Source organism: Acinonyx jubatus, chromosome A2, assembly GCF_027475565.1.
Source record: "Acinonyx jubatus isolate Ajub_Pintada_27869175 chromosome A2, VMU_Ajub_asm_v1.0, whole genome shotgun sequence".
Classification (NCBI taxonomy): domain Eukaryota; kingdom Metazoa; phylum Chordata; class Mammalia; order Carnivora; family Felidae; genus Acinonyx; species Acinonyx jubatus.
This window is the reverse complement of record NC_069383.1, coordinates 64013947-64038567: the sequence shown is the minus strand read 5'-3', so window position 1 is coordinate 64038567 and position 24621 is coordinate 64013947. Positions and strand designations below refer to the sequence as shown.

Below are 24621 nucleotides of genomic sequence, written 5' to 3'. Positions count from 1 at the left end.
GAATTTAGAATTTTGTTCACGAATAACCATTTTCTCTTTTTATGTAGAAATTACACAGGGAGGCATTCCTTATGTTTCTTCTAACCACATATAGCTAGTTTATTAATTGTGAAAAAAAGATACATGTTAAATTTAGAGAAAACACAAATGAATATGTGAAACCCATCTTAGTGATATCAAAGATGTTGAGGTACTGTCTGTTAGTTTGAAATTTAGTTCATTTGTCAAATGAATCATTCTAACCTTGTGAAAATCATCATGAATCTAGCTCCATTGTAAATTAAAATAACCCCAGTGCTCAAGAATTAATTAAAATTCGTTTCATGTTTTCTAGTCCAAATGTTAGTGAAATTACTGAAACATTTAATTATATCTTTCAGATGAATAAACTATTAAAATGATGCTTGCTAGGTAAAAATACTTTATTCCTTTTTAACTTAGATACAGTGTCTGTAATACCATGGCACACTCTCTTTGTGGATAGTTTATCACCTTCTGTTTTCAATGTACTGGGGCGCCTGGGTGGCTCAGTCAGTTGAGCGTCCAGCTTCAGCTCAGGTCATGATCTCACGGTTTGTGAGTTTGAGCCCCGCGTAAGGCTCTGTGCTGACAGCTCAGAGCCTGGAGCCTGTTTCAGATTCTGTGTCTCCCTCTGCTCCTCCCCCGCTTATGCTCTCTCTCTCTCTCTCTCTCTCTCTCTCTCTCTCAAAATTAATAAACATTAAAAAAAAAAAAAAAAAAGAAAAAATGTGCCAGAGGCAGATAAAGAGCTAGGTAGATGTGATCTATGCAACTCAGATTGTCATTGTTCCCTAGGCAATAATAAAATTCTTACAAAATAACAACACAGAAAAAAACCAGAAATATGTCAAGATTTGGAGTGAGGTTCAAAGAAAGGAATATTTGCAATTGAACCCTCTATCATTGGGAATTCTAGATAATGTATCTGTGTTAAGTTCTAAAGCATATACTTTTTAAATAAAATTCTTCCTTCTTCCACATGCTGTTTTCACCCTGCATTATTATTATTATTATTATTATTATTATGCTTCTAAAATAACATCAGCCTCAATGTATATATATCATGAAATGACCACCCAGTTATGAATATTTCTATATATCTAAGATAGAGCAAGCTTTTGGATAATTGAAATTTGTTGCATGAGTTAAACATGTTTTTGTTATTCCTTTTTGCATCATTTCTCCCTTTTTAACTCTTACCCTTACATTTTCTGATTCTTTCAGGGACACCATGTTTAAGATATCTTACCTGTTGCAATTGTAGGCAGTTATGATTGTCATTATTACAGTGGCTGCCACTTCATTAAAACTAGGAAAAGAAAACTCTTTCCCTCTCTATCTGCTCTTATCCCATGTGTACATGCATGCGTTATCTCCCTCAAAATAAATAAATACTAAAAAAAAAACCTAGGGGGCAAACAACAATTTCCAGTATTTCCCTAGTTGGAGGACTTGGTATTGCAAAAAACTGTGTTTGGATTAATTTTTTTTTTTTTTAATATTACTGGTGTGATAAATGCCAAAAAAAGAAGATTGCTGTACTTTACTTTGGTACTGGATTCTATTAGTCATTGTACTGTATAGAATGCCAAGTTGGGTAGATTATAGTGTCATTTTAAGGTATTGAAGTCTCCTCTTAATTGGAAGGAAGTTTCTACTTGTTTCAAAATACAAGAATTTTTCCTTTAGGCATCACACTGTTATAATTTATTTAAGTATTCAAGTGGAAATAAGAGATTTGCTTTCTTGTAATAATTTTACTCATTTCTACTTGGGATTATACTATTAACCTTGGATTGCCATGCAACAAAAATTACTGAATTAAAGAGTTGAGCTACCTGAGTTTGAAGTTTGCCTCTGTCAGTTATCAGCTGTGTAATCATCAAGTCACTTTGGACTGCTTTTTCAGAGCTCTAAGATGCTATAATTTCATCTTGTTTATAACACCTCTTTTTTTTTCTGGCTGGAAATTGTTTATGTTACTTGTGTTTTGTTATTTAAAATTACCACAGAAATACATCAAAGATTACCATTTGGTAATAAGTATACTTAATTTAAAATGACTCTTTTGGGTAATTATAAATATATTCATTTTAAAAATAGCACTTTGCAGTGCCTGGGTGTCTCAGTCCATTAAGCATTTGACTTCAACTCAGGTCATGATCTCATTGTTCCTGAGTTCTAGCCCCTCGTCTGGCTCTGTGCTAACAGCTTGGAACATGGATCCTGCTTTGGATTCTGTGTTTCCCTCTCTCTCTCTATGCCCACCCCCAACTTATGTACACGTGTGCATGTGCGCACTCCCTCTCTCTTTCTTTCTCTGCCCCCTCCGTCAGAAATAAGTAAATAAACATTTTAAAAAATAGCACTTTAAAAAAATAGCTTGGGTGGAATCTGACTCTTGATTCCTGCTTAGGTCGTGATCTCATGGTTCGTGGGATCCAGCCCTGCATTGGGCGCTGCGCTGGAAGTGCAGAGCCTGCTTGGGATTCTGTCTCTCCCTCTCTCTGATGCTCTCTCTCCCTCTCTCTCTCTCTCAAAACAATTAAATAAACTTGAAAAAAATAGCACTTTCATAAGACATATACATGGTTAAATAAGAAATTTATTGAGAAATACAACTATGTCATTGTGTGATGGTATCACCTCTTGGCTTTATGCCTTATGATATTAATTACAGTGTGGGTATGAAAAACTTGCAATTGATGCAATCATATGAGAGGTTTAAGGATTTAAAGTATTAATCAGAAATGTTAAATTATTGTATATCTTCAAAAGAATTGCAAACATGAACTTAGGACATTCACATATATATTTCAAAAATTAATTCAATGGTTAGATAATTTAAAAACCTGGTAGTAGTTCACTTCTATGCAAAAAAGAACCCCAATTACTGGTAGCAGTTTACTACTAGATAAAGAAACAAACTGAATTGCTACTTCATTACCTAAAGATGGGTTGAATGAAGAAAAATAGGGGAATGTGTGAAGGCCTTTTGGGGATTCTTAGATGTTATGGGACTCAAATGAGTAATTTCAATATTTCCCCTTTGATATTGGTTATTTGGATCACCTTATTGAAATGACCTTATTGCATAAATTATGCAAATTAAAAATAGATCAGTAGAAAAGGGAACAGTAATTTATCCTTTTTGTCAGTTGTTTTATCATTTGTATTATCTAGTATAATTATGAGTTTAATCTACCCACTTATTTGATTAAAACAAATTTATTGAGCTTTAATGTAGTACATGTTGTATTATTTTTAATTAAGTCAAGAAAGATGAATAGGACAAGGCTTTTACCAGTTTTGTGATGAATTGTGTCAGAGGACAGAAATTAAAGCATAAAGAACAGGAATGTCACAGAAAGGAAAGATGAATATGTAAAGAGCTAGCTTCAAGGTTATAGGTGAAACCTGGATAAGTGTCAGTATTAAGGACTCTTCATACTGATGTTCTCAAACTTTAATGTGTGTATAATTTGCTTGCGGATCTTGTTAAAGGGCAGACTCTAATTCAGTATGTCGAAGTGAGCATGAGCTTCTACATTTCTGGCAAGCTCCCAGGGGATGCCAGAATTTATGGGCCATGACTGATATTTTGAGGAGCAAGGCTCAGTACTGTTTTTTGGAAGTAAGAATGAATATATGTAGGTCCTACTCTTAATTATTTTATCTATCTTAAATTTTTTTATCCATGCATTATTCAACCACTGTTTATTTAGTGCTTACTTAGTACCAGATACTTTGCTTCCTGTGTACCAGAGTTACAAAGGTGAATAATTCATTGACTCTGGCAGTAAATTCAGTCAGTAACTTCAAAGATTTTTTTCTATTTTTGTGTATATGTGTGGAGAAAATACCTTTATTTTTGTGTGTGTTTTCCTTTTTCTTTTTTTTTAAATTTTATTTAAATCCAAGTCGGTTAACATATAGCCTAATACTAGTTTCAGAATAGAATTCAGAATAGAATTTAATGATTCATCACTTACATACAACACCCAGTGTTCATGGCAGCAAGTGCCCTCCTTAATGTGTAGGGCCTGCATTTAAAGCCTTTTCCTGGATATAGTCTTTTTCTAACTTATTCCATAATGTAATTAGAACATCCTGATTAGCAGTACATATAGTTTATAAATTTACTTCCTTTGAATGACTAATTTAGTCAACGCTTGGTTATCTAGGGGTAGATTAAACAGTATCAATTGGCAATGTTATTAAATGACAGTGGACTCAGTATTATGAAGAATTGAAATGAGAGTAATTTAGGAAGACATCAATGTATTGGACATCATTTCTGTTTAGAATTATTGGTACTTGTTCTAATTTGGGAATGTTCCTTGATCTCAACAGTCAGGCAAAATAATTTGTGGGAATGGTGCCTCCATTCTCTTTTAATCTCTCTGAAGAGCTGTGGTCTGAACATAGGGATTACACATCTACAGGAGGCTGTCCTATGTGGATAAAGATTTTTAACATATTGGCCGCAAATACCATTGTATTTATATTACTTTTTTTATTAAAAAAATTTTTAATGTTTATTTTTGAGAGAGAGTGTGAGCAGGGAAGGAGCAGAGAGACAGACAGAATCTGAAGCAGGCTCCAGTCGCTGAGCTGGTGGCACAGAGCCCGATAATGGGCTTGAACTCATGACCTATGAGATCATGACCTGAGCCAAAGTCAGACACTTAACCGACTGAGCCACCCAGGCACCCCATATATTATTTTTGAACATGTAGAGGTCATCTTTGTAATAGTAAATATGTTGTGAAATAATTGATGTAAACTTTCAACTAAATTCGTTTAAAGTAAGTAATTTATACCATGTTTAATTTCACCTAGGATTTGGGGACATCTGAGATCTTTTACTCCCACTTTTTTTATGACAGTTAGAAATTCTTTTTTTTTTTTTTTTTTAAATTTTCTTTTTTTGAACGTTTATTTATTTTTGGGACAGAGAGACAGAGCATGAACGGGGGAGAGGCAGAGAGAGAGGGAGGCACAGAATCAGAAACAGGCTCCAGGCTCTGAGCCAGCAGCCCAGAGCCTGACGCGGGGCTAGAACTCATGGACCGCTTAACCGACTGCGCCACCCAGGCGCCCCAGAAATTCTTTATATTATACAAACATGTATGTACACACATGAGAATACTAGAAGTAGGAGGAGTCCAGGTGTAGCATTTCAGCTATAGAAGCATATAAGTTACGAAAATTGAAATGCTCTAGATAAATCATAATTGTGTGACATGTATAAAGTGTTGAAAAAAATCATTCTGATTTTGGAGAACTTATTTTTCCTATCAGAAAGTTGTGTAATTTAAAAGTAAAGAACTTGTAAAGTACATTTGTTATGTTTTTATCTCTCATAGATAAATTGTTAACAAAATATTGCTAGAGGAATACAGTATTAATTAGAAATACTAATTTTCCAAGTCCTTAACTTAAGCAGTAACATTTAACAGAGAGTATTTTTTATTATTATTAATTAAACATTAGATATTTCTGTGGCATCTTTTTTTTCTTAGAGAACCAGAGGACGAAAGCGAAGCTTCATTCCTGAGGAAGAAAAACATGAGGTTGGAATAAGTTAAGCATTTTTTACACAGTCTAAACTTTGAAAAACTTTCTTGCTTAAATTATTTCTTTTTTCCTCATATCCAAATTTTGTTTTATGTTTTGTTTTCTTTTGTTTTCCCTTGTATGGCAGGAAAGAATTCCTAGAGAGAGAAGGCAAAGGCAGTCTGTGTTACAAAAGAAGCCTAAGGCTGAAGATTTGCGAACTGAATGTGCAACTTGCAAGGGAACTGGAGACAATGAAAATCTTGTCAGGTAAATGGGATGCTGAGACTTTGTCTTCAGGGCATTAAGGTTCCATCTTCATCATTTTCTCATCACAGATATAATGGGGGAAAAATCACAGTATAGGGCTTTCTTAAAATCTTATTTAGTGGAAACTGTAGTTCAGAAACATTTCATTCTCTTACTAACCTGCCACACATGGTTATTTTCTGGATTGAGATGTAATTAAGAGTTCAAAATCTGGATTTTGAACACAAGAAACAATTTTCTCTTGACAAGAGCACTTGACACAATGCTCTGTATATAGAGGCCACAAAAACAATTTGATTTAAACACTTAATACTAAGATTATTACTTTATCTCATAAAATAGCAAAATTACTAAGTTGTTACATATTATAAAAGTTGAAATTTATTAGTAATAATGTTAAGACCAACACTTGTTTATTGACAAGAGCTTCATTAGCACTTCCTTACCATTTATCAAAATGAATGTGTTAAATGCTTCTCTCTTATGAAATAAAGAAAAGTGAAAAGATGGCCTAGGTAGATTTTGTTTTTTGTTTTGTTTTCTTCTTTGTTTCTTTGTTTTGATTTGGTACTTTTTTTTTGTATCAGACATAATGCTAATCAGGAATCTCAGCTGATGTTGCACAGTGGCTATTCCTGAGGGTGCAGAGACTGTTAATTTTAACCTTTTGTTTCTTTTGTTGAGATGAAGGAATTTATTTAAAACCCTAGGTGAGATGGAGGAGTAGGTGGCACGAAAGGAAACCTCATTTAAAAGAGGTATCATTCTTTCAAAGTACAGTAACAAAGAGTCTTTTGGTATGTTAAGGGAACCCTTTCTGATTTCTTTTAAAAATTGTTTTTTGATAAAACACTATGAAATTAACTGAGGGCATAGAAATTAAGTGTTTCAAAAAGAAAAAGGTGTTGAAACATATATTAGTCCTATTAAATGATTTTAAATATTTGCTTCCAAAATGATGTCATTTGTCATTAAAAATCAAATTTCTGTTTGTTTTCATTCCTCAAAAACATGCAGTTTTAAATTTTATGAGTTTTTTTTTATTCTATCATTAAAGAAGATAAGGAGAAAATAAAAATTCCAGTGAAGAAATGCAAAGTGCTTCAACAAAGTTAAGAAGGTCTATCGTATTTGGTCAGTAATTTTTGAAGTAGTACATATAAGATGTCATGAGCACTCTCCTGAAGATGAAACTCATTTAAATTTAGGGTAGAGTAGTTCCTGTATCAGAAGATACACATGAATAATTCTGATCACAATATAATTTTCTGATTTATGTGAATAAAGAAATCCTAAGCATAAGCATAACATGATGGAGTGCATAAAACTGTAAAAATAAATAAAAGGAAAAAAATCCCATAAAACAGTCTTATATAATGAATAAAAATTCAGTCTAGAGGAAATCCTCTTGGGGTTGAGGGTTGTATTGTGGGATATAATCAATTTGAAACAATAGTTTAAAACATAGAGAGCTGGTTATTCTGTTTTTAATTATTTGAACCTATGTCAATATCAACCCTCTTATTTATTTTTTTCAAGATAGTTGATTCATGACATTTTTGCTGTAGGACCTATACATTTTTACAGGTTTCTATTTATTTTATTTGCTTGGTCATGTGTTTGAAAGAACCTAGGCTATATGTTGAATTTTTAGTTTAAAAACCACTTTATAGCAAGAGCAAGTCCAACACATCATATCATATTGTCTTAAAAAAAAGTAGGCACCATCTTCCTTCATTTATAGCTGAAATTTTTAAAATAGTATTAGGCTTTCCTATCACTTATTTAATTAGTTTTCTCCTATAAAATTTCCTTTCCTAATTGCATTATTATAACTTGCCAAAGTCTGGGATTTGGTGGAAAGTCTCCTGGAAGGTAAAGATATTTTTGTTACTCTAGAAATAATGAATATACAAAGTCTTCTTCCTTGATTTTGCCTTGTTAATAAGATAACATCACAGATTTTCTGCAGAGGTTTTAAAGAGGTAATGAAGAGGGAATTAAATGTTTTATAAATATTACATAGTAATGTTTTTGAGGACAAAATAAGCTGGATATAAAGCAGTGCCATAAAATGTTTTATGGTTATAATGTGAATCTTCTGTAAAAAAGAAATACATATTCAATTTAAGCACTGTTGCTCTTGAGTTAAAGAAGAATTTTATTTTATGTAGAATTTCATGTGTTTTTTAAAAAGATAATCGTATAAGCTATTATCTGCCATTTCCCTTAACATCTCTTTTATTTTGTAATTGGCACCATTATTGTTTGCAAATCATTCCCACAAAGGTTCACCCTTTTATGATTAAGTTGCATCTTAAATATTGTGTACACATGCTATTTTTTAACTTTAATTTTAAGACATTTTAAATGAAACTTTATTTTTCCCAAAGATATATTTCAGTGCTTAGTCAGAGATACATTAAACTTATTATGTCTGTTAGGTTCTCTTATAAAATTAAACTTGTTGGGTGGTAATTTAATTAATAGTCTTTTGCTGAATATATTTTCTCAAGTTCCTTGGAACTAATGTATATGACTCACTAGAACCTGCTGTTTAGCAGCTTTGATTTTGAAACCACACTTCTCTATGTAATTCAGGCTATATAAAAAATTCTTTCCTAATTATTTTCTTGCTTTTTCAGTTATTGTATATGTGTATATGTGAATTCACATGTGGAATTTTTTAATATCATTGGAAATTGAGTTCAGTTAATCAGTTAACTGTAATATTAGTTTCCAACTGTTATTTTCAGTTTGCCTCTAAGTTTTTCTCAGGTCTTTGACAAGTAATTTACCATTTCTGTGTCTCGGTTTTTTCCCTCTATTGTACATGATCAAAATTATACTCTTTTCCATTAGGGACTTATATAAATAACTACTGAGTGATCATATTTTTTCCATATAAAATAGTAGGGTAGCGGTATTATTTAGTAATACAAAGGATACATATATGTGGGCTCTGAAATAAGGGTTCCAGTTGGTAAATATGTTGCGGTAATAATACATGCTTATTTTTTGCTTTTCAGAAAATGTGCACGTCCTGTTTTTGTATCTAATTATTTCTAGAATATGGGGGACAGAAAACTTGAATTTGTTGAAACATGTTCTCTAAAATAATTAGACTGAACTATTTGCACTAGACATGAAGAATCTGAAAATGATCAAAGTCTTAAAGAGAAGGATGGTTTATAGTATCTTACAAATTTTTTTAAAAATACTGCTTCCTTTTTGCCATTTGCTTTTAACATTTAATTAAAAATTATGTGGGAAGTTTCCAATTAAAATGTATTTTTTTTTATGCTACTGAGGGCTAAAGACCAAAATGAAATTCTGTTTTGAAATTGTGAAGTCTTTTTAGGCATTTATCTCTTTGTAATGGATGTTCTTTGTTCTAGGTAGTTATGGCCCATGCAGTGATCTAGTATTTGTTTTTGTTTCCACATTTCTGGCACATTTAATACTCAGTAAATGCTTGGTAAATGAATGACTACTTCATAATAACTAATGACTGATTATTCTTTGCTGAATTAATTAAAAAAATGTATACTGTTACAATTTATTCCTAGAACAAATTCATCATTAAATAGAAGTATTTGGTGAAAATATTTAAAAGCCTTAATAAAGGAGGATTGCTTTTATGTCATTAAAGAATAGGGGATTATTTGTTTCTGTGTATTAGGGAAGGAAATAGGAACTACAGACTTGAGATTAGTTAGTTGATGCATCAGTGTAATAATAGAAATGAACTGATCCCTCTTCTTGATCATACTTGACTTGCAAAAGATAGATTTTTAGATACAGGTGGGCCTTTCTTCTAAGTCTTCATTAAACTATCAAATTAAGAATAAGACCAAACTTTTAGACCTCAAATTTTACTTTAACTGTGCAAACTCAGTGTGACACATTTTATTACTTAATGGGAGATAGGAGAGAGGAAAAAGGTTTCTAAAACTAAGAACCCTAGAATCCATTGTTGCCTTGAATAGCATCTTATCTTGTATTGTTGCTATTACTCAGACACATTGAGTGTAGGAAATGATCTATGAAGCTATTTCACTTTTATAGCTATGTCCACACTATTAAACGCTTATTACTATATTCTCCTTGAGTATGTGGCAAATTACATAGATATTTAACCATTTTAGTTATGAGATGAGGATGTCTGTTTGGTCTCTTAACAATATTATTAGCACTTTTATTTAGTTCCCATTTTAAACATCTGGATTCTGAGTGTTCCCCCCGAAATTAAATTTAATTGTATCATAAGCTGTTGGAACACCAGCAAGAATTTATATTTATCAGATTTGTATTTCAAATATTAGTCTTTGATTACTCAGATGTTTTTAAATTACCTGTTTTGTTCTAACATAGATGGAGGCTTATTAGATTGCCTGTGTTATAGTTGAGAAGGTGTTTTCTCGTAGAGATTTTATTAGACTGGAGAGTAAAGCTAAGATTAGTTATAACTTCAGTTACTATATTCATAGGACATTGGTTTGCTAAAAATGGATTGTTTTAAATTACTTAAAAAAATAAAATCTGGTGTTATTTTTTAAGAACAGTTGAGATTACAGCTGATAGATTTCTTAAAACAAATAGCATATATTATTTTATTTTGATTACATACTTGTTAGTTTATTTCTTGTGCAATTTATCACATAATCATTCTTAATGATAAAATTTGCATACTCATGTAGGAGTTTCATGATTGTAAGTGATGGTGTAAATATATATTATTTGGCTACTTATGAATTAAAACTTAGAAACAACTACAAGTTTTAAAATGATTTGTGTCTTCTAATAAATTTCAAATGTAAAAACTGACATTCCTGTACAAAGACATTTCTGTACAAGCTTCTGTTTTTATTCTTTGCCTCTATCAGCAATTACAAGGATAAGTTTTAGGTTTTTGTTTTACTTGTTTTGTCTTGTATTCCTGAGTCAGTGGTTAGTACCACTGAATTACTGTATTCTAAAGGACTATTTCTAAAACTTGGATTTTAATATTTCTTTCAGTTATATGTGGTAAAATGTATCCTCTCGTGTCACCCTGACAGCCTTTGTGTTACACCGCTTTCTTCAAGTTTGGCTGTTACTCTCTCTGGTATATATTTAACTTGGCTTTTCACTCTTGAAAGTATAACCATCTTGAAGGCATAGTCTCTGTTTCACTTACCCTCATAAACCTTTATGTTCTCGCTCCCAAGTTACTGAACACCAACCCCCACCCTCACCAACCATGATCGTTAGTGGCTGACACACTTCATAGGAAGTTGTATTATGGAATCATTGCCAGGATATTAAATCTGACTAATTGTTATGTTAGATTTAATATAAAAGACAAAGAGCAGCATACAAAGATTTCTCAGAAGACATATGGACTTCTGTACTCTTGGCTTGAAGAAATAATGCTGCCTAACTCCTTTAACAGGGTTCACATCAAAAGAGAAGAAAAGTCTGGCATTCTAAATCCAAACTGATGAAGCTTTAGGAATTAAATGTAAACAAGGAACATAATTATGAACTCTTTGAACCTTTATTTTCTTAGATATTTAACTATTCTTTTATTTTTATATATAATTTTAATAACGATTATAGAAACAGTTGCTTTTGAAGGGAATTCTGATATGATTAGTGAATAATATCTAATACTGAAGCAAGATTAAAATTCAGTAAAATTAGAACACCTATTTCTGTCACTTTCTGGAGTGTTTAACATAATTACGTCTTTATTTTGAGAAATACTAATAAATCTCCATTTTGTTTAGTACACAGTTGATTTTAACTTTTTGATATCTTTTACAAAGGTATTGTTTATGAGATCATCTTTAGTAATGAAAGCTTAATTTATTCTTGAAAACATGGTGGTTTAATTGTATTAACTTTTAAAAAGCTACTTAATTGGATAAGCTTAATACTACACATAAAACTCTATAAGAATGCAAATAGTTAATACATGAATAATGCTAGAATGTATAAAGAATTCAGTCTGATTATTGATTAACAAAGATGTTTTTCTTTCCTTTATTATCAAAGATAAGTAGGAAAAAAGGGAGCACATATATTGCAATTATTTAAAGTTTTAAAATATATTATCCTTTATGATATATTTTTAAAAGTAGATATTTTGGTATGATACAATCTTAGGAATTTGAATGTAGACAACAGAAAATTAAAAGTAAAAAAGTGGCTATACCTAAATAGAAACTTAATCATACATGTTTTGTTTCAGTGTTTTAAAATCTAGACTATGTCAACTACATAGAAAAACAACAATTTAATGTCCCTAAAATTGTGAATTCTGAAGTAATAATGAAATGATTAAACAAGCTTAAACAGTTTCATGGAAATATTGTGTCCATATTAAAATTTATTTAAAAGTGTCATGTCCATTAGTTCTGTTTGCTTGAGTTTAGAATATATAGGAAGTCGTTACATAATTGCTAACCCAAACAACTACAATATGTGAATCTACTAAGTTCGTGTGTGTGTGTGTGTGTGTGTGTGTGTGTGTGTGTGTGTGTGTGTGTATGGTCTGTTACATACAGTGGAATGCATAAATGTTAAGTGAATAAATTGATGACTTTTAACAAAAGCATGTACTCCTATAACCCCCCATTTGTAATACGATCTGGAACATTTTCATCACTTCCAAAAATTGTGCTGTTTTCCAGACATTCTTTCCAAACGCACCTACTTTTCTATTTTTCAAACTTATGTTACTTTTTCTTTTCCTCTTGTAGAATTTCATATGAATTATATGTTAATTTTTATTTGATATCAGCTGTTTCTAATGGGTATGTGAAGGAATCCCACTGTGGTTTTAATTTGTATTATTCTGATTTATATTGATATATAGGGATGTTGATAGGCAAGTCAGTTAATCTCTGTGGATCTCTGTTTTCTTATTTTAGGAGAAGAATTTAGGCTATATCATATCTGAGGTCTAACACACTAGCTCCGATAATCAAAAATTATATGATATTCCAAGTCCCCAAGTCCATACTGCTTAATTTGTTTACATTCTCTCACAAGCCCTCCATGGAAACACATTCTGTCAGTAACATTCCTCTCTAGGCTACTCTGTATGTAGAATGTAATTATATTTTCTTCAGTCTCCAAAAAAAAAAAAAAATCTCTTAGAGTGAAAGCTGTTTTCATGTTTGGTGTCTCATTTACCTAAATAGGAGGGGAAAGTAATTTAATTCACAACTCCTTCTTTCATTGATAAATAGCAAATACTTCTTTTCTTTTTAAAAATAAATATATTGAGATCCAGTGTTCGAACTGCAAAATCAGCCATTATAAGTGTAGAGCATAATAATGACTTTTACTACATTTGTTAAGTGATTTGCTATCACTAAAATCCAGTTTTACAATATTTCCATCACCTCAAAAACTTCTATGCCTGTTTACTGTCAAACCTAGTTTCCACCTTCAGCCTTAGGCAACCTCTGCCAACATTTCCCTACCAGTTCCTCATAGCCTATTTACTTTCCTGTCCTGCTCTTTTCATCTTAATATTACTATTATACATATTTCTTGTTACAGATTTTTTTTTTAATTTTTTTCCTAAAGGCAACAAAGATTCTTTTTCTGATCCAAGCTTTAGTCAGTCTCCTGAACCTCCTCCTAGGCTCCTCTGTGTACTTCTTTGTAAAACACAGGTTTAGCAAGAACTCTGCTAAGTCACTTTTATTTTTTAATCTTTAACGTTAGTTTTTATTTTTGTAATGTTTTTCTCATACAAATAATTTTTACCTCTCAGTTAATCTCACCTTTTCACTCAATTTCAGGTATTGTCCTGAATTTCTGGCCTCCAAGATCTCTTAATTTTAATGCTGTTTTAATCCTGTTGTGTGTTTTTTTGTTTAATTTTTTTATTGAAGTATAATTAGCATATAGTGTTATTATATTAGTTTCAGCTGTGTAATATAATGATTTAACAATTCTATAAATTGCTCAGTGTTCATCACAGTAAGTATACTGTTAATCCTCTTTATCTGTTTCACTTATCCCTCCACCCACCTCCCCTCTGGCAGCCACCAGTTTGTTCTCTATATTTAAGAATCTGCTTTTTTATTTGCCCTTTTTTCTTTGTCTGATCATTTGTTTTGTTTCTTAAACTCCATGTATGAATGAAATCTTACTCTACTTGTCTTTCTCTGACTTATTTCACTTGGCACAGTATCCTCTGGCTCCATCCAGTTTGTTCCAAATGTCAAGATCCCATTCTTTTTTATGGCTGAGTACTAATCCAGTGTATGTACACACACATACACACCATCTCTTCTTTATCCATTCATTTGTCAGTAGACACTTAAATACTTGACTTGCTTCCACATCTTGTCTATTGCAAATGATGCTGCTGTAAATATAAGGGAGGATATATCTTTGAATTCATGTTTTTGTTTTGTTTTGTAAATACTCAGTGGTGGAATTATTGGATAATATGGTAATATTGTTTTTAATTTTTTGAGGAACCTCCATATTGTTTTCCAGAGTGGCTGCACCAGTTTGCATTCCCACCAACAGGGCAAGAGGATTCCTTTTCCTCTACATTCTTGTAACACTTGTTTCCTTTGTTTTTGATTTTAGTCTTTCTGACAGGTGTGAGGTGACACCTCATTGTAGTTTTTTTTTAATTATTTTTTTTAACATTCATTCATTTTTGAGAGACACAGAGAGACAGAGCATGAATGGGGGAAGGGCAGAGAGACACACACACAGAATTCAAAGCAAGATCCAGACTCTGAGCTGTCAGCACAGAGCCCGACATGGGGCTTGAACTCACTAACCGCGAGATCATGACCCAAGCCAAAGTCGGATGCTTAACTGACTGAGCCACCCAGGCGCCCCTCATTGTAGTTTTCATTAGCATTTTGCTGATGATGAGTGATGTTGAACATCTTTTCATGTGTCTGTCAGTCACGTGGATGTATTCTTTGGAGAAATGTCTGTTGATGTCTTGTGCCCATTTTTTGATTGGATTTTTTTGGTGTGTTAACTTTTATAAGTTCTTTATATAGTTTAGATATTAACCCCTTATCAGATGTATTATTTGCAAATATCTTCTCCTATCCATAGGTTGCCTTATGCTTTTGTTGATAGTTTCCTTTACTGTAGAAAAGCCCCCCCCCCCTTTTTTTTTTTGGTGCAGTCCCAAGTAGTTAAATTTTGCTTTTGTTTCTCTTGCCTGAGGAGACATACCTAGAAAAATGTTGCTAAGGCTGACGTAAAAGAAACTACTCCCAATGTTTTCATCTAGGAGTTTTATGGTTTCAGGTCTCATATTTAGGTCTTTAATCCATATTAAGTTTATTTTTGTGCATAGTGTAAGAAAATGGTCTAGTTTTCAGTTTTGTTTTATATGTAGCTGTCCAGTTTTTCCCAGCACCATTTGTTGAAAAGCCTATCTTTTCTCCATTGTATATTCTCATCTCTTTTTGTTGTGGTTTAACTATCCAGTTATGCTTGGGTTTATATCTGTTCTCTATTCTGTTCCATCGATCTATGTGTCTGTTTTTGTGCCAGTACTATATTGTTATGATTACAGCTTTGTGGTATAATTTGTAATCTGGAATTGTGGTACTCCCAGCTTTGTTTTTCTGTCTCAGGATTGCTTTGGCTCTTCAGGGTCTTTTGTGGTTCCATACAAATTTTAGGATTGTTTGTTCTAGTCCTGTGACCAAATGTTGGTATTTTGATAGTGAGTGCATTAAATCTGTAGATTGTTTTGGGTAGATTGCTTTATGAACATTTAAATAATGTTGGTCCTTCCAATTCATGGGCATGGAATATCTTTTCATTTGTGTCATCTTAAATTTCTTTCATGGATTTTTTTTCCATTAATTACTTTTAATTCATTTGTTTTTATTTTTTTTATTTAAAAATTGTTTTCGTTTACATCCAAGTTATTGTAGCATATACTGCATCATTGATTTCAGGGGTAGATTCCTTAATGCTCCTTACCCATTTAGCTCATTCCCCCTCCCACAACCCCTCCAGTAACCTTCTGTTTGTTCTCCATATTTAAGAGTCTCTGATGTTTTGTCCCCCTCCCTGGTTTTATATTATTTTTGCTTCCCTTCCCTTGTGTTCATCTGTTCTGGATCTTACAGTCCTCATATGAGTGAAGTCATATGATAGTTGTCTTTCTCTGACTAATTTCGCTTAGCATAGTACCCTCTAGTTCCACCCATGTAGTTGCAAATGGCAAGATTTCATTCTTTTTGATTGTTGAATAATATGCCATTGTGTGTGTGTATATGTGTATGTGTGTGTATGTATATATACACACACACACACACACACATATATACACGCATATATACGTATACACACACACATATATATATACGTGTGTATATATATATGTGTGTGTGTGTGTATACACACACACACACACACACACACACACACATATATAAAACTTCTTTATCCATTCATCCATTGATGGACATTTGGGCTCCTTCCATACATTGGCTTAGTTGATAGTGCTCCTATAAACATTGGGGTGCATGTGCCCCTTCAAAACAGCATACCTGTATCCCTTGGATAAATACCTAGTAGTGCAATTGCTGGGCCGTAGGGTAGTCCTATTTTTAATTTTTTGAGGAACCTCCATACTGTCTTCCAGAGTGACTGCACCAGTTTGCATTCCCACCAGCAGTGCAAAAGATATCCCTTTTCTCCGCATCCTCACCAACATCTCTTGTTGCCTGAGTTGTTTATTTTAGCCATTCTGACTAGTGTGAGGTGGTATCTCTTTGTGGTTTTGATTTGCATTTCCCTGATGATGAGTGATGTTGAGCATTTTTTCATGTGTCTGTTTGCCTTCTGGATGTCTTCTTTGGAAAAATGTGTATTCATGTCTTTGCCCATTTTTCACTGGATTATTTGTTTTTTGGGATGTTGAGTTTGATAAGTTCTTTATAGATTTTGGATACTACCCCTTTATCTGATATGTCATATGCAAACATCTCCCATTCTGTCGGTTGCCTTTTAGTTTTGCTGATTGTTTCCTTCACTGTGCAGAAGCTTTTTATTTTGATGAGGTCCCAATAGTTCATTTTTGCTTCTGTTTCCCTTGCCTCTGGAGATGTGTTGAGTAAGAAGTTGCTGTGGCCAAGATCAAAGAGGTTTTTGCCTGCTTTCTCCTCAAGGATTTTGATGGCTTCCTCTCTTACATTTAGGTCTTTCATCCATTTTTGAGTTTATTTTTGTGTATAGTGTAAGAAAGTGGTCCAGGTTCATTCTTCTGCATGTTGATGTCGTTTTCCCAGCACCACTTGCTGAAGAGACTGTCTTTATTCCATTGGATATTCTTTCCTGCTTTGTCAAAGATTAGTTGGCCATACATTTGTGGGTCCATTTCAGGGTTCTCTATTCTGTTCCATTGGTCTGAGTGTCTGTTCTTGTACCAGTACCATACTGCCTTGATGGTTACAGCTTTGTAGTATAGTTTGAAGTCTGGGATTGTGATGCCTCCAGCTTGGGTTTTCTTTTTCAAGATCGCTTTGGCTATTCAGGGTCTTTTCTGGTTTCATACACATTTTAGAATTGTTTGTTCTAGCTCTGTGGAGAATGCTGGTGTTATTTTGATAGGGATTGCATTGAATAGGTAGAGTGCTTTGGATAGTATTGACATTTTAACAATATTTGTTCTTCCTATCCAGGAGCATGGAATCTTTTTCCATTTTTTTGTGTCTTCTTCAGTTTCTTTCATAAGTTTTCTATAGTTTTCAGTGTATAGATTTTTCACGTGTTTGGTTATATTTATTCCTAGGTATTTTATGGTTTTTTTGTGCAACTGTAAATGGGATCGATTCCTTGATTTCTCCTATACAAGAGAAATCTTGTATAGGAATGCATGCGATTTCTGTGCGTTGATTTTATATCCTGCAACTTTGCTGAATTCATGAGTCTGTTCTAGCAGTTTTTTGGTGGAATCTTTTGGGTTTTCCATATAGAGTATCCTGTCATCTGCAAAGAGTTCAAGTTTGACCTCCTCCTGGCTCATTTGGATGCTTTTTATTTCTTTGTGTTGTCTGATTGTTGAAGCTAAGACTTCCAATACTGTGTTGAGTAACAGTGGTGAGAGTGGACATCCCTGTCTTGTTCCTGACCTTAGGGGGAAAGCTCTCCGTTTTTCCCCATTGAGGATGATGTTAGCGTTGGGTCTTTCGTATATGGCTTTTATGATCTCGAGGCATGATCCTTCTATCCCTACTTTCTTGAGGGTTTTTATCAAGAAAGGGTGCTGTATTTGGTCAAATGCTTTCCCTGCATCTATTGATTTTTGTCCTTTCTTTTATTGATGTGATGAGTCACATTGATTGTTTTGTGGGTCATTGATGTTTTATATACCTCCTTGGTTAAGTTTATTCCTAGGGACTTTATTATATTATTATTATTTTATATCCTAGATATTCGTATTATTTACAATTCCGAGGTACAATTGTAAATGGGATTATTTCTTAATTTATCTTTCTGCTACTTCATTATTAGTGTAAAGAAATTCAACTGATTTTTGCGTATTAATTTTGTATCTTATGAGTTTACTGAAATCATTTGTCAGTTCTAGTAGTTTTTTGGTTGAGTCTATCTGAAAACAGTGAAAGTTTTACTTTTTCCTTACCAATTTGGATGCTTTTTATTTCTTTTGTTGTTGTTGTTTGATTACTGTGAGTAGAACTTCCAGTACTATGTTGAAGAAGTGGCAAGAGTAGACATTCTTGTTCTGTTCCTGATCTTAGAGGAACAGCTGTCAGGTTTTCACCACTTAGTATGATGTTGGCTCTGAGTTTTTCATATCATGGCCTTTATTATACTGAGATATGTTTCCTCTAAACCTGCTTTATTGAGGGTTTTTGTCATTGGTATGTGTTGTACCTTGTCAAATGCCTTTTCTGCATCTTTGCGATGCTCATGTTTTTTATCCTTTTTTCTTGTTCATGTGATGTATCACATTGATTTGAAAATATTGAACCATCCTTTTATTCCTGAAATTAATCCCACTTTATCCTGATGATTGATTTTTTTAAATGTATTGTTGAATTCTGTTTGCTAATATTTAGTTGATGATTTTTATATCATCACAGATACTGGCCTATAGTTTTTTGTTGTTGTTATCTTTTTCTGGTTTTGGTATTAATACTGGCCTCATAGAATGAATTTGGAAGTTTTTCTTCCTCCTCTATATTTTTGGAATAGTTTGAGAAGAGTAAATATTACCTCTTCTTTAAATGTTTGTTAGAATTCACCTGTAAGCTATCTGGTCCTGTACTTCAGCTTGTTGGGAGTTTTTTTTGTTTTTGTTTTTGTTTTTATTAGTGATTCAATTTCATTGCTAGTAATTGATTTGTTCAAATTTTTTATTTCTTCCTGATTCCATTTCGGAAGGTTATGTTTCTAGGAATTTATCCATTTCTTCTAGGTTATTGAATTTGTTGGCATATAATTTTTCATAATATTCTCTTATAATCCCCTTGTTTCTGTAATGTAGTTGATCTTTTCAAAGAAACAGCTTCTGGTTTCATTTATCTGTTATGTTCTTTTGGTCTCTATTTCATTTATTTCTGCTCTAATCTTTATTATTTCCTTCCTTCTATTGACTTTGGGCTTTGTTCTTTTTCTAGCTCTTATAGGTCTTAGATTGTTTATCCTGCTAAGTCACCTCAGCTAGAATCCCCTGCCCTTGATATCTGATCATCCTAGATATCTCCTCTAGTTCCTCACCTTCCACTTTCCCCCAGGTAATGTCTGATCACCTGGGCTATCTTCAGCAACAGTACTCTTGGGTTGGTTTAGCCAGAATTTCTCCTTATCTTTGATGTTTCCCTTAGTAATTTTCCACCCACTAACCCCCGCCCTTTTCCTTGGCCATAAATTCCCACTTGGCAATGCTGTATTCAGGGCTGAGTTGCTTCTTTCCTACTGTAAGATCACATTGCAAGTGGTCCTAATACCTATTGTGATGGTCCCAAGTGTGATTGGATATATATATATTTTTTTAGCAGAGGAACTTCTAATTAGATATACTAAAAGGGGTCTTGAAATGTGAAAACATCCCATTTTATTCCCTCTTCAACTCAATATTTTCTTTTAAGTTTTTTTTTTAAGTTTATTTATTTTGAGAGAGAGAGAGAGATAGAAGGACAAGGTCAGAGAGAGAGAGGGAGGCAAAGAATTCCAAGCAGGCTCCACACTGTCAGTGCAAGAGCCCGATGTAGGGCTCGAACTCCCAAACCACAAGATCATGACCTGAACTGAAGTCAGACAGTTAATTGACTTAGCCACCCAGGTGCCCCTTGATATTTTTAAACATTGGATATTTTTAAAAGAAGCCCACTAGATTTATGTAAAAAGCCTAAATTTTATTAAAATTTTATTATCTCTTATATTGGGAGACAGTATTATGTAACATGATTAGTTTGAGGATTTATACCTACTCAGTTGAGTTTGAAACCTGTTTCTGTGAGTTAGCGCTGCCCTTATCTTTCTTGTGCCTTAGTTTCCTTACCTGTAAAATAGCAATAATCAATAGTGCTTACCCCTTAGGTTGTTGGAGGATTAAATGAGATCAATGCGAATATAGGGGTTGGCTAAATGGTTAGGGAATTGTAAATGTTCTGCATATGCCAACAACAACAACTGTAATAAAACACTTATGTACCAGGTACCATACATATTTAATCATTTAATGCTCATCCTATGAGCTAAGGAGTATTATTATCTCCATTGAATTGAAGAGGAAACCATGATACAGAGGACTTAAGTAAATTCCCAGAAGTTGCATAGACTAGAAAGTAGTGGAGCTGATATTCAGTTTCAGGCTGTCAGGCTCTAGCGTCTGTACTGTTAACCCTATATATTCTTAGCATAATTTGCATTTCAGCTCCCTGGTTAGATCAAACTTGCCTTTGATAAATGTATTTGTTGTAGGCTAAATGATGACAGCCCTTTAGGATGATTTGATATTGTGTTTATATTATAGTTTACATGATATTCTTTGAGACTTCAGTGCTATAATCTTCATTCTTCTAACCATGCTATTTGAGTTTCTTTGATATGAAGATTTCTTAAAATGTACTACTTTTTCCTTTTTAATTTTAGATGTTATTGAATTGTTCTTTATTTATGTTTTATACTGAATGAGGATCATAGCACTAATAATGGATCTAACCTTTGACGATGTTTGTCTCTGTGATGTTTGTTTTTAAAGAAATATATCTTCGCCTTTTTAGGGGGCAAGATTACATTCTTTTCAGATATTTTAAGAAATGTTAATATCTAAAAGGTATATGACTATAATATGTTCACTTAATATTTATGTTGTGTATGTACATATAAAATATATTAAAATACATACAACTTTAATGCCATATATATTAATTGAAGGTTTGCTGTTTGTTAAAATCTGTGATGCCATCTATGTGTTTACTTTTTGATTATTGGTAATTTTAATTGTGGTCATCTATTTACTAAATGCTTTTGAAGTCCCTTTGTCTTGTCTTAACAACACACATCAATGCTATGCTGTAATTGTAGATTAAGGAAATTTCTGAATATACCAGCACAATGACGTGAAATTTTAAGAGAGGTGTATTTGTATTAACCACCAGTTGTGCAAAAAAAGAAAAAATTACAAGCATAGTATCTTTGCATCTTGTCGATTGTATTTGTAGAACAGATACATGTTACATATTATAGGCCTCTTGATTGTTATCTGAGGGTTATTTGGAGAGGAGGGATCATGTAAATAGTGGAACAATACAAGATAATAGACAAAGATTGTGGTCCTTTGAAATTTAGTTAGCTTAACAAATAAGACATTATCATTTTAGAATATTCATGAAATAAATGTTAATTTTTTTTTTAGTTGAGAATTTGAGTCTTACTTCAGGATACATGAAACTTAGACTTAAATCTAAGAAATATACAACTTAAGAATTACATAACTGTAGGGAAATCTTGCTCATATTTTAAAATGTGTGTATACATGCATGTGCACGTGTATTTTAGTTAGCTGTATGCTATTTGAACAGAAATGATTATACATTTGTTTTATTAAGGACAGAGAAGAGAAACTATTAAGCTTCCTTTTCCCTCATTCTTCTTATTCACACATTCTCTGTAATGTGCGTCATTAGTATAACTTTAATATTCCAGTTAATAGTGTTGACATGTATGGAGAGACTGTTAATAAGGAAAATAAGGATGATAATTTTTCTGCTTATTAACAGAAGAAAATCTCTCTTTTTGAGAGCGGTAGTACATTTAATATTTAATAGACTCAAAAAGTGAGCCTCACTTGAAAACTTAATCAGCCAAGAAAAACAGTAGGGAGGGCATAGAGCTAAAATTGAGAGGTTAGAATCTGAGGTAAGGCTTTGCCAGCAAGAGGCTGTGTCACCATCAGGAATGAAGATAACTTCTTTGGGAACTAGTTGTCTAACTCATAAAATGAGTGGTGTACTAGATCAATTTGAAAATCCCCTTTAATTTTCATTCTGTGATTTTATAATAGTATAGCAATGAAGACAAAATTCAGAAATTAAAGTTATTTGGGTGTATGGAATTCTGAATAATTTACAGCATAAAACTTTCACCAACAGTGGTATTTTTAATTGTATTATTAGCCTGTAATATTTTTCTGATTTTAAAAAAATTGAGTTATACATTTTATAGATAGTAGCCTACCAACATATGTGAGTTATTATAAAGCAGATACTTTTCTGTTTTTAGGTTTGTGAGAAATGGCTTATAGTAGAAATGTTTTCTTTTAATCTGGAAGCTTTTTTCTTACTAATTTTCTAAGGTAAAATATTCTAGGTTGAACTTTTAAGTAGGCTAAATTATATTATGGATAAAAATGACAGGTTACTGGGGCACCTGGCTCAGTTGGTTAAGTGTCCGACTCTTGGTCTCAGCTCAGCTCATGATCTCATGGTTCATGAGTTTGAGTCCCACTTTGGGCTCTGCGCTGGCAGCAGGGAGCCTGCTTGGGATTCTCTCTCTCTCTCTCTCTCTCTCTCTCTCTCTCTTCCCCCCCACCCCCTTGTCTCTCTCCCTTTCTCTCTGCTCCTCCCCTGCTCTTCCTCTCTCAAAATAAACATTTAATAATAAAAGTTAGGGGCACCTGGGTGGCTTGGTCGGTTAAGCGTCCAACTTCGGCTCAGGTCATGATCTCACAGTCCATGAGTTCGAGCCCCGCGTCGGGCTCTGTGCTGACAGCTCAGAGCCTGTAGCCTGTTTCAGATTCTGTGTCTCCCTCTCTCTCTGCCCCTCCCCTGTTCATGCTCTGTCTCTCTCTGTCTCAAAAATAAATAAACGTTAAAAAAAAAAACAACAATAAAAGTTATAAACATTTAACATTTAAAATAAACATTAAAATAAACATTTAACAATAAATGTTATAAACATTTAAAAATAAACAGTAAACAAATAAACATTTTTTTTAATGACATGTTGTCTAGGTAAATATTACAGGTTTCATATTTACTCTAACTTTGTATCTCCTAATTGTTTTATAGGTATGTTATATAATTTCATTTTAATTAAAATTTTTCTTTTAATTCTTAATTCATTTTAATCCTTTTTGTGAACAGTTTCAAGGAGCAAATTAAACTTTTTCTCAACTGGAATGAATTAGGATTATCAATTTCTGAATGAGCTCTTCCTACTGCAGTGTACTTATAGGATTTAAACCTAAATATATCTATATACAGCTTCCTCTAATTCTGGTCTCACTTTTTAGACTGACTTCAGGTATTATTAAGAAAAAATACAATCAAGAATTAAGTTGACATTGTGAGATGACTTGGTAGCTGACTTCTACCACTGTACATAAACAGCACAGTTATTCTAAATCACTGTATCACTTTCAGCCAGATAACCAGTAAAATCACTGCAGTGTGGTTTCCTGAAAATGCCATAATCCTTCAAATGCCACATTAAACTGAGAGAGAAAACCATAAGTAGTGCCTGCACAGTTATGTAGAAGGATGAGCCATGAACCAAGTGAAAAGATGTTCTGGAAGAACAGTAACCTTTCTCTTGATGTGTGCATTTCCCATTACATTTTTGACACAAAATGTTGCAAAATGATTTAATGGTGGCATTTTGTTTTGCTGACTCCTTTTTTTCATTAAAAGAAACCAGTTAGGACAGAAATGTAGGGGAAGGGTGACCAAGCACTGAATTCTATTACAGAAGTCTGTTTTCAAAATAAATTAAAAAAAGATTTTAGGAGCATGGCTTTTCCCACTTTACATTGTATGTAAACTGATATACAAATCATTTAGTTCTATTATATCTGCAAAAGGATGGCTTATTTATTCTTTAAAGTTAATTTCTTTTCTCATTGTGCTCTTCCTCTTCTTTTTTCTTCCTAGTAACCCTTAAACATATATGACCTGTCAGTAAATCAGGAAAACTTTGCTTAATAAATGCATACATCTCACTTACTACATGTAACCCAGAAAGTGTCCTTTGTATTCTCACTTTGGATGTATATTAGTAGAGCTGATCATACAGGGGAACAAAGTGTGGATAGACTAAGTGGTTTAAAAGATCAATACCTGTTAACTTTGAGAAGATACATTTCTATTGGGAATTAAGTTATAAAGTTGGTCCACATAAAACTAGTACAAAGCTTATTTGCATCTATGAAAACATGCCAAGAAAGAGAAAGTGACTTACCAAAATATAGTTTGTAAGACTTTTGCAGCATGGATTTTTGGTTTTACTGTTGATGTGGCTGTC

At 32.9% G+C, this 24621-nt stretch overlaps 1 protein-coding gene across 5 annotated transcripts in view; it reads left to right on the top strand.

Annotated features, from left to right (window-relative positions):
- Window positions 1-24621, top strand: part of PHF14 (PHD finger protein 14) — a 207371-nt gene that overhangs the window by 91001 nt on the left and 91749 nt on the right. For all 5 annotated transcript variants that reach the window (XR_008296827.1, XM_027071968.2, XM_015081217.3 and 2 more), the window contains 2 exons: window positions 5547-5597; window positions 5729-5850. Coding sequence is in view for 4 of the 5 variants with exons in the window: in XM_027071968.2 (XP_026927769.2) it covers window positions 5547-5597; window positions 5729-5850 (173 nt within the window). In the remaining variant the exon portion in view is untranslated. The remainder of the gene's footprint in view (window positions 1-5546; window positions 5598-5728; window positions 5851-24621) is intronic.